At 41.6% G+C, this 18,087-nt stretch overlaps 1 protein-coding gene across 12 annotated transcripts in view; it reads left to right on the forward strand.

Moving 5' to 3' along the window:
• The window catches only part of LOC147262866 (ELKS/Rab6-interacting/CAST family member 1-like), a 120,287-nt gene that overhangs the window by 62,218 nt on the left and 39,982 nt on the right, over window positions 1-18,087 (forward strand). For 7 of the 12 annotated variants that reach the window (XM_086202137.1, XM_086202148.1, XM_086202136.1 and 4 more), the window contains 3 exons: window positions 780-911; window positions 5,883-5,936; window positions 7,216-7,376. In XM_086202137.1, the coding sequence (XP_086058263.1) occupies window positions 780-911; window positions 5,883-5,936; window positions 7,216-7,376 (347 nt within the window). The remainder of the gene's footprint in view (window positions 1-779; window positions 912-5,882; window positions 5,937-7,215; window positions 7,377-18,087) is intronic. The other 5 variants (XM_086202139.1, XM_086202140.1, XM_086202143.1 and 2 more) reach the window with 1 other exon arrangement.

Here is an 18,087-nt window from a genome sequence, read left to right on the forward strand (position 1 = left end):
AGTTTTCAGAGGAAGGCGAGGATCGGGTTGTATGATTTCTTAGTCTTCTGCAGCTAACTTTAAAGTTCAAAGGTTTTCTTGGGACACGTGAAGCAGGATGGAACATTAAAGAATACAGAGGAGTTTGAACATGAGAATAAAACTGATTACCTGGCAGGCGTATTTCAAAGCCACTGTAATCCATACTTTGGTTCTAGAAGTGTGTCAACTATTATTTATAAGGAGCGGCTTCTAATCATGAACCTTCTCATCTGTCAGTTCCCCTCAGCTCCTCTGAGGTTTGAAGCGTCCCTCAACAGCTGTGGATATTCTGTGTTATATTTGATATTTTACAATTTAGCTCCATTTGCAATAGAAAGGTCACAATACTACAAATTTGACACCTTGACCGTTGAATTTCTATCCTTATTATTCTCAATTTCATATGAATGACATTAAAACATGTCCGAGGGAAAAAAAAAATACTTTTGCTTGTCATTTAATCATTTCAGGCTTTTTTTAAGTAAAAAATGTTCAACATTTATGGGTTCCAGACTATGAAACTTTACCGCATGTTTGTCATTTTTCTCAGAAAGTCTTGAATTGTTAAAGTGATTGTAGGAGCAAATGTTATGAGGTTGTTTCAAAATTTCTTGAAACAAGTTTTGCACATCAAAGTGTGTTTGTCTGAGATGTACCTGTCATAATCTTCTGTCTTTACCATGAGCGCTGTCTCTGCCTCTCCTTGAGCCTCCATCCATAAGTAAGTGTGTGTCTGTGTGTGGGTGTTTGCGTTGCAGGATTCCCTCCGTAATAAGGAGGAACGGATTGAGGAACTTGAGGAGGCCCTCAGGGAAAGCGTTCAGATCACAGCAGAGAGGGAGGTGGTGCTCGCCCAAGAGGAACAGGCACGCACACATGCAGAGAAACAGGTACTTTCTCTTTAGCCAACGCACAGTTCTGCATGTCGGAGAACCCCCCCACCATCACCACCACCACCACCACCACCACCCCAACAACAATCGTGACCCTGACCTTTCCTTAAATTCAGTCCCTTATTGCATTGTTTTTCCACACCAAATGGAAGGTTTTCTTTTATTTTTCTCTCTCTGTGGGACGTTTGGAAACGCACACAAGGAAATGCACACACACACACACACACACACACACACACACACACACAAACCATTTTAGGCCAACACAAAAACTCTTTCTGACATAGCTAAACATTACCATGCCAAATGTGGCCAATGGCAGCGGCAACACACATGCGCCTCTGCCAACTGAGCTCATTCAGGTGTGGCTATGTGTGTATGCATGTGTGTTTGTGTGTATGTGTGTGTGTGTGTTTGCCTAGTCACTCCTCATTTGGAGGAGAGGTAAATACATCTCTATTTAAAGAACAACTTGCGTTCTGTCCAGCTCAGCAACACACAAACAGCTTCTTCTTAAATGGGGCGCGAGATGACCACTTCAATTTGTCATCTGTTTTATCTATATGGAGGCAGCGCTCATAATGGTGTTAAGGGTTGGTCCAAAGGAAAGGTTTAGTGGATTCAACCTCAGACCTGTAGGAGTATGTGTCGTTACCCTGGGTACCAGTGACTTAACAAGACCATAGAGATGGGAAATGTTCCTCAGAGCCTGGATGGGTTTTGACAAGCAGGGAAAGAACAGCGTGGGCTGCAAGGATGAAACCTGCCCTGAGAAAACATCGTCGGCTGTAGCTGTTGGCAAAAAATGGCCGGACTCCATTGTTATTACTGCCTCTAAATGTTGGCTGTCCTCTCTGGCCTTTAGTTACCAGGCTTCTCCTGGACAGACGAAAACAGACATTTTACTTCAGTGACATTTCCCTGACACCCTTAACCATGTCATTTTAATGAGCGCCCCCGTCTCAGATAGACAAATGGAGGAGAGGACGAAGAAGACAAATGAAGGAATAAACAAACTAGAAAGTACTCAGAGATTGCATACGTCCACCAAGATGGCTACGTGGATAGAGAATATGAACATACCATTCATAAGTGTTCCTTTCTTACCATCTCCTGCTTCATACTTAACCTCTCTAATTGAAATACACAGCCTCAAGGAATTGCATCAAATTATGCTTAAATATATTGGAAAATAGGTCCTCAAGATCTGAGATCCAGAATCTGATCAAGGTTATTTCCAGTAGAACTAAACAAAATTGAATGGAAGTCGTTTCAGTTTCAGATGTCCATAAAAATACCACTAATAGCTAAATCCTGCCAGTGGTCAGGAACAGTCCAGAATCTACATTTGAGTCCAAATTACATCCAAAATTTTTTGGCTTTCTCCTTGTAGTGTTAGCTTTCTTTCCACCAAATTTCATTAAAATCTGTCAAGTTCAATTTTACGTTTAATGAAGTGATGAAACAAAAAAAACCAAACTGACGTGGGGTGTGGATCTTTCAGCTTGGGAATTTGAAGTAAAAGAAAGAATCAAGAAGGAACATGTTAACGAAACAGAGTGCAAAACGTATTCCCATTTTTGCTGATAGATTGGTGATGTTTTTTTGTCTCATAGCTGTAAATACACAGCTAGAGCCAGAAAGCCGTTAGCTTAACTTAGCGTGAAGACTGCATGAAGGCCTGACTCATCCACAGGCTTCTTACGAGTCACACCAGCGCTTCTAAGTCTTACCACCTGATCGAGGCAGATGGCCGCCCACCGAGAGCCGGGACTGTTCTCCATCTGCCTGTTTTCAAGACAGCTGTCACCAAGTTCTTGCAAGTAGAGAAAATATTACATTAAATTATATTAGATTAAATTAAATTAAATCAATTAAATTGGATTAAATTAAATTGGATTAAATTTTGTGTGGGTTTAGGCCAGCTCTATTTGTCAAATGTATAAATAGCAATTGACGTACCCGTTTGGTTTTAATTCTTTTTAACTATTCACTTACAAAATTATAAAAGTCATTATTTCTAACTAATCATTCTAGCTAACACGTGGACAGTAGGTAGGCAGCAATCTCTTCATATAACTTGCAGCAAGAATCCGAACACACGTGTTCCGTAAATGTTCAACTGTTCCTTTAAGGGGACTGGTAAGAACACAAGGGTACATTTGCTTGCTCTCATGCCAGCGGGGAGGCTTTGTGTAGCACTTTGCATCAATATTTCATTGCTGCATTTTGCTGCACACATACTGAATGTATGCTATAAATAAAATTGACACCCCCCCCCCCCCAAAAAAAAAGTGCAGAGAAGATTTGGCGCCTTTACTACAGAAAGCAAGCCTAAAGATTTGCTAATTTTGGTCCAAGTGAAGGAAAGATGGAAAAACACATCCAACATGATTATCCTCCTGAGGTCTTGCCTGTGTTTTAATTTGTTTACAGCAATGGTGCCAAACTATCACGTGTAATTTGGCTGTAATATATTGCAGTACCTCAAAATGGCCAAGTGGCAGCTTTAATTAGACAGAAGCGACGCCATTTAGGCCAGGGCAGGGTGCTGGAGTACATCCTCATGTTGGAATTTCTCAGCGAGGAAGGAAGGAGAAGAAATGTCAACGTGTGGTGTAGTGGAGATGGCGGCCAAACACTCAGTGCAGTCCTCACCCAACATCAACAACTCTAATTCAGCCTTTCAGCACAGACACACACGCAAATATATAAATGTGGCACTTGCCGACAGGATAGTAATGTACAAGCCGGCGTTCAACATACATACACACATTCCCCCTCAACACACACACAAACATGGCGGAAAGAAGTGCTAACTGCTATTTAAACAGCGCACCGACGCAGCACAACATTGCATTCAGCAGGAGCCAGATGGACTCGACTCCGGGTTCCAAACAAACATGTCTCTATACACACAAATAGATTGTAAATAAATATTATTATGTTCCAGTTTGACAACTGCGTCAGTGCAATTACCCTTTCACTTAATGATTTATAAAATGATGACAGAGGGAGAGACAATTTCCTCCCTTAATGAGCACGGCCCGTTCAAAGGGACGCACACACACATGCAAATGTAGCCAAACCAGGCACATTTACACATACACACACCTCGACTGCACAAACACTAAGTATGCATGCACACACCTTTAGTGTGCTGCCACAACCCTGTGTGTTTTTATGCGAGGGACTGTCCCTAGGATATGGTTTGCCCAGCAAAAAGGTTGACCGCATGAAAATATAACGAAAATTTTCTGCTAGACATGAGTCATTACTCTGTGTGTGTGTGTGTGTGTGTGTGTGTTTGTGCATGTGACAGAGCAATGAGTCCACAGAATGACACATCCGTCTGTTGAGAGACCAAAGTAAAGTTTTCTGTCCAGTTTTCCGTCCTTTATTAACCAGCAAAGTGTCCTCATGGAGAGGTCGATCAATGCCATCGACCAAAATATAAACGCTTGAGTGACAGTCACGTTGTTATGATATTACACGACCTTTAATCAGATGACGTGTGTATATTTAGCGAAAAAAGTAGGAACAGGACAGGACAAGAGGTGAATGGCACCAGCCCATCTTTGACTTTTCAGTGGGAGACCGCTGTTCAATTCCTCTCTGCAGCTGTGAGAAAAGATTGTTTTTGAGTCGCGTTAGGAACAAAAGGGCTCTGTTTGTTCCCTTTGTGAAACCGCAAGTTTCACATTAAATATCACCTAACCGTAGCGAAACAAAAAAAAAAGAAGTGATTTGTGTTTTTGTTTTTTTTGTGACACAGATGTATTTCCAACTCTTTATCCCGTTTGACTCAAGTGAGCGTTTTGTCTAAAAAGACCCAAACCACAATCAAGTCACAGAAGTTTTACCTTCAACTCAAGCAGACTAAACTACAGCGTTGTCACTTCAGGAAATGCACCAGAAGTCGACTTTAAAATGAAGCTGCCTTTTCGACGCTTTACAGTATATGTTAACGCGTCCCCAAACAATACTAACTGTGTTAGGTTATTTAGTATTCCAGCCTTTTGAACTAGAACGTATAAACTCAAGTGTGTTTGAATGAGCCGTTGCTTTTATGAACATACACCCCGTCGTTCTGCGATCCATAACATCCCTTGATCCATTCTGCCCGTCAGCAAAGGTTTGGATTTATGTCGTTTGGGTTATTCTTAAAGCATGGAGGATCGTGTCATTTCGTGATTGGGAAAGAAAAATAGACCAGCAGCAAAAACAACCTGGCTATACCCCCCGTAGCTTTACAGCAGTGGACTATTCCTGCCTTGAAACGTCTGATTAAAAGCAGCTAGAATCATAAATTCTTCTGTTCTCTGCACATGTTGTCTTCATTCCTCCGTTCATCTATCGAGGAACAGATGCTAATTTTCCTTCCTCTCTTATTTTTTTTTTTTAAATCACCCTTAACATTGTGAAGGGTTTCTGTCCTGTCCTGTCCTGTCCTTTCCACCTTGGCCTTCATCTGTCCCTCCATCCCTTAATCTCTCCATCTCCAGTGTCAGCCAAAGTCTCTTCTCTGATCCGCCGGTGTTTCTTACTGCTCACTATTTACAATCTGCACTAATTCATTGAGCTCTCATGTGACGAGAATCATTGCATTGTCTTTTTTGCCGCACAGAGCGTCTTTTCACTCCAGCAATTTTATCTCTCCCCCCCCCTCTGCTTTTTCTTTCAACATTTCTGTTTCTCTCTCTTCTTGCTGCTGCTCACCTTTTTTTTTGAGTGTCACTCCTTTCTTCTTTGCCGATCTCCTCTGTTTTATTCACATTTAACTCCTCCATTCCTCTCCTTTTTTTCTTGCATCATCTCTCCCTGTTTCTGCTTTGGGCGTCACTCCTTTCTTCTTGCCAATCTCCTCTGTTTTATTCACATTGAACTCCTCCATTCCTCTCCTTTTTTCTTGCATCATCTCTCCCTCTCTCTCTCTTCTCTTCTCTTCTCTTCTCTTTTTGTATGCAGCTCTCTGACATTCCACTGCATGAGTTCACCACAGCTGGCTTTAGGTGGTCAAAGGTAACGAGCTATTGTCACAGACCTCAAGCATGGCTTCAGTCATTTTTTCTTTTTTTAAATTTTAACAGATGTTTAAGGGTTAAATGAAAGTCTTTATTTGGTGTCTGCTGTTGAAAAAGTGTGTTTTAAGCGTGTTTACACAATTCCTGCCTGTTTTTTTTTTTAATTCCAGTGATAAAGGAACATTTTTAAAATGGATAAGCAATGAATAAATGTAAATACAATTCCAATAGAAAGATCGTTATCTTTTACAAATCATGATTTGTTTTTATTGGTATGAATGTATTTGTTTATCCATTTAAAAAAAAAAGACTTTTATTTACTTTTTGAGTGAAAGAATTCTGTTCTTACTCAGATTTTTCCCCTCATTTTCATGCGCCTTTATCTGCGATTCATTTATTTTTTTTTGTCTGTAGAGATTGAGAGTCCTCCCGTTTCTGTTCACTCTAAAAAGACAATTTTTTTGGTGAAAATTTGTAATGTAGCATCAATAAGAAACGAGACGGCAAAAGAAACCACTTTTGTAAATGTGTTTTTATACGGCCTGTGAAATTGGGACATGGGAGAGAATCCCCTGGACAAGCTCTGAATATTGCAGCTTGACTATTGAATTTTTATCTGGGCTTCATTATTTGTAATTTCTCTTATTTTGTCTGTGTGACATTTCCTTACTGAGCTGCTTTCAGAATCAGCTCAACTTAAAAGATTTTACCGTTTATCTGGAGGAAACACTGGCGTGCTCAAGGTGCAAGCTAACGTTCCTCTGACTCTCTTTCTCTCTTACTTCACTTCAAAATTAGAATGTATAAAGAAAACATCTACCGTGTGTGTGTGTGTGTGTGTGTGTGCGAGTGAACCAGTGAACTGTTCTACTCTCACTGCTCTCAGAAATGTGTGGCGTGTTAGCGCCATGACAAGCACATTGACCGTGACACTCTGAACGCACACACTTGAAACTGACACTGATACAAAGCCAGAGTGAGAGAGTGAGAGACAGACAAAATAAAGAGAGTGAGAAGCAATAAGAAGTTCAACATTTTCATCTCCCGCACTAGAGCGTCGTGTGAGAAACTGTGATCAATGATTTGACATATATTTATTATTAGATTCGCATATAGAAAGAAGAGGAGGTACGCTGTATACTTACACGCTAACTTACTAAGATATCTGCAGAAGCTAAGTGAATACAGGTTCAAAATCAACAAGTATTTAGGCAGAAGCTGCAGAAAAGAGGAGAGTTACAATCAAAATGTATCTCGTGTGTGTGTGTGTGTGTCAGGTGGAAGACCTAATGGTTGCCATGGAGAAGGTGAAACAGGAACTGGAGGTGATGAAAGCCAAGCTGTCATCAACTCAACTCTCACTGGCCGAGAAGGAAGGTCACCTTACTGCCCTGCGGGCTGAGAGGCGGAAGCACCTGGAGGAGGTCCTGGAGATGAAGTAAGAACTCAACTCTGCACTCATTCATTACTATAAATCTTATGTCATCGCTCTGTCCGTAAACCTACATAGTCTATTCTTTTTCTCTCATTCACCCCAATCACAGAATGTTTTTGCCATGCGTGCTTACATTTTGATATTTCTCATTCAGATTTGTTGAGTCTATTCATGTCTGTTGTGTGTGAATGTTTGGAAAAATCCAGACTGAGGTGTATCATGTTGCAGAAGTGGTTTTGAGATGTTACCGTGGACATTTTTCATGCTTTCTTCACCATGAAACTGGGCTGAAGCTGCTGACCTCTACAGATGCACAACTGAAATATTCTCAGATTTACATCTCGAGCTTTCACGGGTGGGTTACTGTCGTGCTTTTGCCTATCATAGCATGAAGAAAAATATAAACTCATCATCAAATCACGCAGGAGATCATGCAAGAGCACTGTTTTCCTTATGTTATGAAGTCATGTTCGTGCAGTACTTTGAGAGGATAAATGTAGAAATACATCCTCAAGATCCTTGAAAAATGTCCTAGTGTGAACTGACAAGATCATATTGGTCAAGGCCCAAGGTCTCACGCACACATCATGGAGGTATACGAGTTGTAGTTCTAATCATTATTCAATTTTCAGTCCTTTTGAAAAAGAGCCTCAACTTCCATCCATCCATCCATCCACCCATTTTCTACCGCTTATCCTGTTGAGGGTCGCGGGGGGGCTGGAGCCTATCCCAGCTGCCTTCAGTCGAGAAGCGAGGTTCACCCTGGACTGGTCACCTGTCCATCACAGGGCCAACACATAGAGACAGACAACCATTCACACTCACAGTCACGCCTACGGTCAGTTTAGAGGATCAATCAGCCTCTTCGAACTTCAACATGTTCTCTGAAATTAGAAACTCTTAAGATTTCTCCCCTAGTTTCCCATGTTGCTTCAAGGTCCCAGGAAGGTGGTCGCAGGTCACACTGACATGATCCTCTCCCGACACTTCATCAGCTCTCTCTTTTACTCTTTCTCGCTTTACCACCCTCTCCTTTCCTCTTTTATCTCCTCTCTCTTTCTATCTGCACTTAAAAGCCATTGAGTAAAGTTAATGCAATAACCGTGTAACGCTGTTGAGCTCTTCATATGATTGATTACAGGCACAAACACCAGTGCGCACTCGAACTCTGCGTGCATTTTTTCATGGCTTTAAGAGATGGGTTTGCGGTGAAAGACGAGCCAACAGGAGTCCTGGAGTCGGATGGGTCAATGTACTGTTTTACATCCTCACAGAGGCTTTACATCGAGACCTAATTTAGTGGAACGATTCTTTGGGCTGAAACGGGAACCAAGCAGAATGTCCATGTTAGCGTGTTTTGCTTGTTTAAACATGCTCTGGGACTATCTTTTACTGGGGCATCATGGGAAAATATGGGGCATGTGTTGTGATTTGGTTTTGCTCAGCGTTTTCTACCAACATCGCATTCCTTTGTTTTTGAATAACAAAGACAGTGTGTGTGTGTGTGTGTGTGTGTGTGTGTGTGTGTGTGTGTATCTGTGTGTGTGTATCTGTGTGTGTGTATCTGTGTGTGTGTCTGTGTGTCTTTGCGCTCAGCAGCATGTCCATTCCCAACCCCAGGTGAACAAGTTATTGGGCATTTTATCGCCGTAGTAACAACTCGTGTAGTTATTACAGGCGTCAGCACTTTAGAATGTGTGGCCTTGTTTTCTTATGTGGAATTGTGTGTGTGTGTGTGTGAGAGAGAGAGAGAGAGAGAGAGAGAGAGAGACTACCCCGTGATTGATTTATTGATGTCAAGAAGCCTCCAGAAAAAGAAAATATAGGTTTACACCAATGAATATTTATGGATTTGACAGGCGCTTGCATAAATGGTCACACATGCAACTTCAATGTGCAGAGACCACACAAACACAGAAACATGCCACACATACTGGTATAAACTGAAAATACACACACATTCATGTAGTGGGGTTTGTTCAGCGTCTCTTTATCTTTTTTTAATCAACAAATACTTGCACATTTACTCAAACATAATACAGTCGTCTTACTTTACATCCCTTTCATTGTGATTCTCACTCACACAGACAGACTCAGACGTTAGGAAGCCATGAACAAATGACCTCTTTTAAACTGATTAGCATAGTGCTACTTCCTTTGCTTTCCATATGTGGAATGTCAGTGAATTATCTCTGCACTCTGCTCCATTTTCCACCGATAAACGTACTACTCCCGAGACAGGTTGCCACATATTCACACACACACACGGCCCATTTTAGATTCTCTCCAGTTAACCTAAACTAGTGTGCTTTCGGTGTGTGGGAGAAAGTTGGAGCACCATGAGAGAACCCACGCAAACTCCCCAGCCAGCCGTCAGATTTGAACCCACAGCCTTCTCGCTGTGAGGCAGCAGGGCTAACAACTGCGCCACCCATGCTGAAACATTAAACATCTTCAGAAAAAACAAAATTCTGCTTCATATTTTCTAGAACACTGATATTACGCAGCTCGAAATGCCTCACTCAGAGACTGACAGCATTGTCCAAAGTTATTTTTCTTTCCCTCTTCTCTACAATGCAGGATTTTTTTTTTCAAACACTCTCATTGTTTCCAAAGTATGGAGGGTGGCACTATGGTAACATGCAGCGATAATAAACACTGTCTTACAAACAACTCTGGCATTATTGGACGGCTCAGCCGCAGTCACCGAAGGAAATTCTTTCAAAAGCTCTTTGTCACGTATGCGGCAAAATATTTTAATTGGTTTAGAGCGACCAACTATTGTTTGTGACGTCTAATTTTAACAAGCTCTCTCCACTTTACATAGTGACTGTCCATGTCTCCAGGAGGAGCTTCATTTCTGGTAAAACGGGTCATTTGGGCTGTGGGTTTGTTAGTAGCTGTTCTCGCTATCATCCAAAACACTATCTGACATTCAGGCATCCCAGACTGACTAATTATAACGATAATCTCACTCGAAGGAACAAGTAAAGATATTTGCAGAATACATGCTATCAAAGACAGCGCTAATGAACTATAAAGTGTTTAATGCCAGTCATGTACTGATGAAAATTAAATGCCATGACATGTGTCTGTTGACTCCCCTCCCTCCATGTAGGGTGTACGGATCCATCGTGGTTAACAGCTCCAGTCACCACTTTGTCCCCAATGAACTGCGGTGTGTGTGCGGGTGCGTGCACGCGTGCCTGTGTGACTCTGCGTTTCCATACACAGCTCATACCTGCTGCACCAAATATTTACTCTACTGATTGTCTCTGGTGTTTGTGTTGCAAACACACGGGCTGCACTGTTTAGTCGTGTGACAAATATTTATAACGTTCACATTCAGTATGCAAATGATTTATTTGACCCTTTTCCATCTGACATGAAGTTGTTTGAAAAGAATACATAATCAGTCACTCCTTGCACAAAACCTTTCCGTCAACCTTCCCATGAATGTAAATGCATGTGTAGGAAAAGCTGAGTTTTGCATTCTGTGCACCTGCGACCGGCAGAATGCTCATTTGAATTAGCTATCTGGGGGTATACTGTAAGCTTGCCATTTAGCGATGATCCAAGTCCCGATTTCACCGCCCTTCCTTTTTTTTTGCCACTTTGAAATCACCCTCGCTACATGAAACAACAATCAGACCTAGGGAGCTGGCAGCAACCTAAACACTGAAATGTGCAACAAGGCAGCAGGTCTGTTGGGGTATTTCACTGAATAGTACATAGACAAGTTTCCTGAATAGAACCTGGTTTCGTCCCCACAGTAATTTATCAGGGGACCTTCTCTCCACCCTGGACTTCGCACTGGCCACAACAATTACGGGCTTACAGAAATAAACACAGGAGAAGATTGCTTGTTTTTGTCTTTTTCACTAGCTGAATGAAAAAGGTTGGAGCCAGATATTTCTCCTGTGCCGGCTCAGGAGTCGTACATGCCGTGTTGGATTTACACCTAAAACGAGCAGTAACTGGTTCCTTTCTGATATAAAAGCAGTTTCATCACCTAGAAACTTCTTCTTTGAAAGGCTCCCATGAAGGATTTCCTTCTTCTTCTCACGTGTTTATTTGACATCTTTTTAAAAAACAAAAAAAACAAAAACAACTGCCACACTCAACCTTTGCAAAATGCATAATATTTTAGCATCACACAGTGTTTTTTTTTTTGTTTTGGGATTTTTCACCTCTCCACTGTGAGAAGTTTTTCAGGTAGCCGCTATAGTGTTTCTCTGAGTTATATACATGACGCAATTGCTCATATTTTTTCACGAGACATTAGGGTTTGGTCAGCAGAAAAGCGTCATCTTTTCCTGGCGCGCTCTCTCTCTCTCTCTCTCTCTCTCTCTCTCTCTCTGTCTCTCCCTCCCACATGTAAAACAGGAGATGTTTAAGGTGTCTGCATCCTGTGTGTCCATATATCTCGGTGTAATGCACATGAAACTGCCTCTGCACACACAGGCTGCCGTAACTCTTCAGGGTTTGATGTCTGATTTGTTGCCCAATTTTAGTTGAGTGTAAGGTTTAATGTTACTTTAAGGCATGATATACGATACAGCATGTTTCAGAGCTTTCTGGGACAGAGAATATATTAACACACACACAGACACACACACACACACACACACACACACCCATGTAGAAATATACCAGATACAGCTGGATGAACGCATAGACATTATGTCTCACTTTCTCGCCCTCTCTGGTTTCCTCCCTTTCCTTCACTTGTTGCTACACACACACACACACACGCACACACGCACGCGCGCGCGCAAGCTGGTTGCACATTTATCCTTTACTCCAACACCCAGTGGTCCAAATGTAAGCTCAGGGAAAATACTGGACAGGGTTTTTGTTACCTGCAGAATAGTATCATTTTCATATTTGATGAATTTGTCTCTCGGTGGTTGTATCAGGTGATGTATCTCCCAAGTGTGCAGCTATGCGCCACAAAAGTTTGTTTTTTTTCTCAAGAATTGCGACGCGGCCTGCAGGCATCGTTTCTGATGAAAGATGAGCTCGACTCCTCAGTTAGAAACTGCCACCACACACCGCCATTCCAACCCGCTTCCTTTTGCTCTAACAATGTTGTTGCGTTCTCATTTTTGACATACCAGAGTGTTTCTTTATAATCACGTTATTACACTCGTACTGCAGTAACCCCGACAGAACCCTGAGTCCCTGACGCGTCATGAATTAGTGTGTCCAAGGACGTGTTAACTGCAAGTGTGTAGCATTATTTAGAGCAGGAGGATTAACAAACGTTTCTAATATGGAAACATAAAACCACATGAACACTCCCGCAAACTTGAATAAACACTGATACACTAACAGGGGCGATGCAAACTAACCCAGAGCAAGAAAAGACACAAGCATACTGTTACTACACACAGGTATACACATCTGCCCCGCAGGTCTCCGACGTGCAACTTTCCCTCATATAAATCATCCGCTGCTACCTTCTCGCACACGTATGCACATGCACTCATAAAACATGCTTACTTTTGATGTGACATACATGAAATAGCCAGAGTAGTTCTCCCTCTCGCTTCACGTGTGTTTGTGTGCTTGCGCGTCACCATGTTTGCGCGCATGCCACAGGTCGGCAGGGCGGAAATCTCTATCTGCGTTGATTAAATGATTATTTCTCCCTCCATTGTTCTGCTTCACTGACATCAATCTCTACACTCTCGCCGTCTTTGTCATTTTTTACACGCAGGCAACTGTCTTTCCTACGAGTTGGTGTGAGCAGTGTTTCAGTCAGGGCATGTCGAATATGGTCTTGATTAATGTAAGACAGAATATTTCGTTTGGGTTATTTTCAGAGCACAGTAGACAGTAAGATTCAATTAATATTTTCTAGCTTGGCTTTTAAGTTGATATTTTTGTAATAAAAGTATATTTTCAACCTCTTACTAAATTTTTTTTTGTTCCCACAGCTGTTAAAAGATGTCATCACTTACCTCACTGAACATGATTAATACCTTACCTTTCAACACATTTAAAATTCCACACCGCATCACACATCTGAAACAGTTGGAAACCCACATGGTTTATTGTATATATGTCAGCCGACTGATTCAATTTGCAGCATCTCCAACCATGCCTTTATTTAATACTGCTACATTACACAAGTGTTAAAAAAAATAACATCATTCTCACCTTCAAGACTCAGTTCAGGGCAAAGCGTTGACTACATGATGAACTTGAGGTGACACAATGGTTATAGTCGAACCCACAAATTTAGTGCATTTATGAGGTCATTGCATCAACACAGAGATATTCATGTTTCGGGTGTTTTACTCAAAATAGTCAAAAGACTAAAGCGAATATCTCAGCTGAGTTGGAATCAACATCAGAAGCCCGCAGAGAGGACAAAACAAGTAGACAAGAATAAAGAGGTCACGGCAAGAGCGATAAATCTCTCCCTGTGAGAGGAGGAGAGGGAAGGACAGTTGGAGGAGGATAATAAAATGAAAGAAAAGGAGAAGAAATGTTTTTTTGGCAGCAGGAGGAAGGACAGAGGAAAAAGACAGCTGTCCAACAACAACTGGGTCCAGCCAAGTGAACTGCATGATTCCTCAAAGAAATTATATTACCTCCATCTCCCTCCGTCCTTCCGTTCATCCATCAATCTTCAGCCTACAGTATATGTTGACTGTATAAGCACCATGATGTCTCACTCCCCTGCATGCATGCGACGTTGCTCCACACACCAAAACTGCAGTCTACCGGTCGTTATTTATTTATTTATTATCTTTAAAAGAAGGAATTATGTAGCGTTTAATGTGCGTTAAAATCCGGGATCACTTTGTTTAGTTGATTTACTACAAGAAAAGGAAAAAAAAAAGGACCTTGCACTTGCCAATTTTTGGCAACGGAACTGCTCACCGCTTCCAGCAGCAATCAACAAAAATGAGTCACATTAATTTTGTTTGCTCTAGCGGCGTAATAAAACACGATATTTCAACTGTTTTATCTGAAGGCTGTTTCAGGCTCTGACTAATTTCTGATAATCGTGGCATTTGGTGGTGATTCACTCGCCAAAGCCATGCCAAAAGTTGTTCGGATGAACTGTAACATGATCCTTCATTTGGCTGAAATAATCTTTTTTTTTTTTTTTTAAAACGACTCTTTTAATAGGTTAAAGGTTGTTTAAACTGAGCTGCTGCACCAGAAATTTGTTTAATTTTCTATGTTTCCAACAAACAGGACTATACTTTGCAACACAAGTGCAATTAAACTATAAAGGAAGCGTCCAAGTTACTGCGCCGTCTGCAGCCTCCTGCAGCGTCGAACTTGGCTGATCCCTCAAGGTGAACCCTATAAATTCAATTTATTTCTCCTTTGCTGCTCTGTTCTTCATTTTATCTCCCTCCCAGCCTCCTTCGAACCCTCGAAATTCTTGCTGCACCGCTTCCGCCACCCCTCCCTTCATTCCTGCTGTCCCTCCCCTCACTCCATCACTTCAGTTTTTCCCTCCCACCTTTGTTCATGTCTCCGTCCGGCTTTCTTTCCATCCGTTCATTTCTGCTTCCCTCTTTTGTATATTTCCCTCTACTACTTTTCTGGAAATGTCATTATTGCCTGATTTTTGTCTGTCAGGCTATATTTCCTTACTGTCCTCACTATTGTTGTTCCATGCAGAAAATAATCAATCGTGTGTGTGTGTGTGTGTGTGTGGTGTTTAATCAGAGATCCAATGTTCTACCATTGTGTCAATGGCAAGACAACTCAAACAACATGAAACAGACACACACAACAAGCAAATTAAGTAACAAACACGCATGGGTACAATACATACAGCAATACATGTTGTTTTTGGAAATAAGACACACACACACACAAACACATGTACACACATATACACAAAGAGTCACTTGCAAAACCAAAGAAGAAAAAACAAGACTGCTTGGAAGCTTTCACTCCCAGAGGAATGAACGAACACACACGCACACGCACACACACACACACACACACACACACACACACACACACAAACACGCATGCATAAATATACATCCTCCCACACAAACGCATGTACACATGCTCATGGCAGCACACCAAACACAGGGACGGGTGCTCTGATCCTCTCAGACAGCAATGAGATTAATGCAAAGTGTGCCAATGCAAGCTTGTGTGTATTTGTTTTTGTGTGTGTGTGCGTGTGTGTGTGTGTGCGTGTGTGTGTGTGTGTGTGTTGCACACAGACATGTCGAGAGCTTAGTATGACAAAAGGGGGCATGCAGTTTGACATTTTAGTCTTACAAGCTCAAATCAGGGCGCTTCGCTCTCCGTCTCCCTCAGTTCTCTCTGTTCTCTTGCTTTTCTTGCCCTCTTCTCTGACTGGCTGTCTTCTTCTTCTGCGGCTTCTTCTTCTTCTTTTGCTGTCCTTTTTGATGTTTTCTTTTCTCTTGTGAGAGACAGATTGAAATCTGGGAAAACAGAAGCAATAAAAGATGTGCAGCAGTTACTGCTTTATATTTAAATAACTGGGTTTGTCTCTGAAGACCTCAGTTGAATTTATAGTGTCCTTTTATGGCCCTGACGCTTCGCTGCGTGTTATATTTGTGTGTAATCTATAAATTTATTGCAGTACGTTGAATGAGAACATAAGTGAAATATTCAGGAAGTTGAAACGGAGCAAAGCACAACGAAAAAGGGTGAGAGAAAGAAGAGATGGAGGTGAAAAGCTTAAAAAAACCTTGTTTTCCTCAGCTGATTACAGCGTGTGCGCGCCAGGCCGTCAAACAGGTCATTAAACACCAATTAAAGCGTGAGATGGAGGATAAAGAGGGAAAAACATATCAAAAAAGATGAAAACAAAGCATTTTTGAAGCCTCTGATTGTATATTTAGACTGTCAGATGAGTACATTTCTATTCTGGGAATAATAAAAGTGTTGCTGACGGACAGCAGTGTGTACTTTGCACATCCTCCCTCCTCACTGGTTTTCTTGTAATATCAAGAAAGACAGCAGTGGTAGCAGGAACGACATCGGGAAGAGGAAGAAATAGATCCAGAACATCAACAGTATAAACAGCTGCTCAGCTGCAATGCGAAGATTCAGTTTCAAGACTTTCTGATTGACTCGCGTCTCCTTAACGTCCCTAAGTGCTCGGCTACGTTGACAGCGAGGACCACCCCGCGATTGGTTCCCTCGTCTTCAGCTAAAATTTGAAACGGTACAAACAGCGACTCTCCCTCACAGGGTCCACGCTGTGTCCATTAATTTGGAGTTGATACTAAACCTGTTAGTGATGATGTCATCAGTGTATGTCACCCCAGAAAAAAATAACCCGACTCATTCAGAAAAGCAGCCATGCTACGATATATTTGGGTGGAAGAGACCAATCCTTCTTTTGTAGCATATTGGAGACCATCTTCTTTCTTAAAATTAGAAGGAATAATGAAAATAATTTAACGATAAGCCACCTCGTTTATGTTGAAATGAATTTGTTGAATATATAAGGCATCAGCAGAAGATGGACACCACCAACTGTCTGGTTAAAGAAGGAATTAAGTAAGTAAAATGTATTTTTTACAGACACAAATCACAAAGTGCTTCAAAACAACAATTAAACAACACACAAAAATCACATCATTTATAAAATACGATAAGTCTGCCATATGTTACTTTTTGCATTCAAACAAACATTTGCTTTCTTCACTGAACTGGAAGTGAAAGAACTATTTTATATCTGTCAATCTCATTCTGTCCAACTATTGTTGAGACTTAACACAGGAGCTGCTCATTAATGTGCTTAATCTGAAGTTTGTGTTGACAGATTAGCACATGTCCTAGGAATGGATTTTCTATCAAGAAAACTGTGAAGACGAAGCTGTGTCTTTAGTCTGTGTGTGTGTGTGTGTGTGTGTGTGTGTGTGTGTGTGTGTGTGTGTGTGTGTGTGTGTGTGTGTGTGTGTGTGAGAGAGAGCATGTGTGGTCCTGTGGAAAGACCAAACTCCTGCAGACCATGGATAATGCATTTTTACACCTTTCTTATTAGTCACAGCGTGTGTTTTGAAATGAGTGTGTGTGTCAGTGAGAGAGAGAGAAGTCAGGGTTGGCAAAAAAAAAAAAAAAAACGTCAGGAAGATGAAATGAAAACGGGGGAAACGTGTCAAAAAACGGATCCTCATTCTGTCACGCTGTAGTCCCACCTGCCCTCACTCTACCTCTCTCTTGCTCACCCTCTCTCCTACTGTCATGGTCTCTCTACCTTCCTTTCCTGCTCCTCTTTCTCTCCATCTCTCCCTCTCTCCATCTTTCTCCCCCACCTTCATGTCTCTTTGATTTGTTTTCCCTCCAAATCCTCCAGGTATTTTATTCCCTTCCCTGTCAATGTTGTTCCTTTTCTACAGTGTGTGTGTGTGTGTGTGTGCGCGCGCGTGTGTGTGTGTGGAGAGTGTGTAAGCCCTCTTGCTGTCTTTCTTTAAGCCTCTCTGATGTACAACAGCTCCTTGAGGGGAGCTTTTCTCTTTCTCTCAAATACTCACTCACACACACATACACTCTCTCTCTCTCTCTCTCTCTCTCGCTCTCGCTCTCTCTTATCCTCTGCACCAGCTTTAACCTATTTCCCTAACACTCTTTGTCCCTTTCTCACTTTTTTCCCCCAATGCTGTCTAATGGTGTCTCGCCCCTTCATCTCGTTCCATACTAAATCATTCATGTCCAGCATGTCACACACACGTTTCCATTATAATAT

The sequence above is a fragment of the Aulostomus chinensis genome, chromosome 4 (genome assembly GCF_037954235.1).
Source record: "Aulostomus chinensis isolate RoL2024-O1b breed Wild chromosome 4, RoL_Achi_v1.0, whole genome shotgun sequence".
NCBI lineage: Eukaryota > Metazoa > Chordata > Actinopteri > Syngnathiformes > Aulostomidae > Aulostomus > Aulostomus chinensis.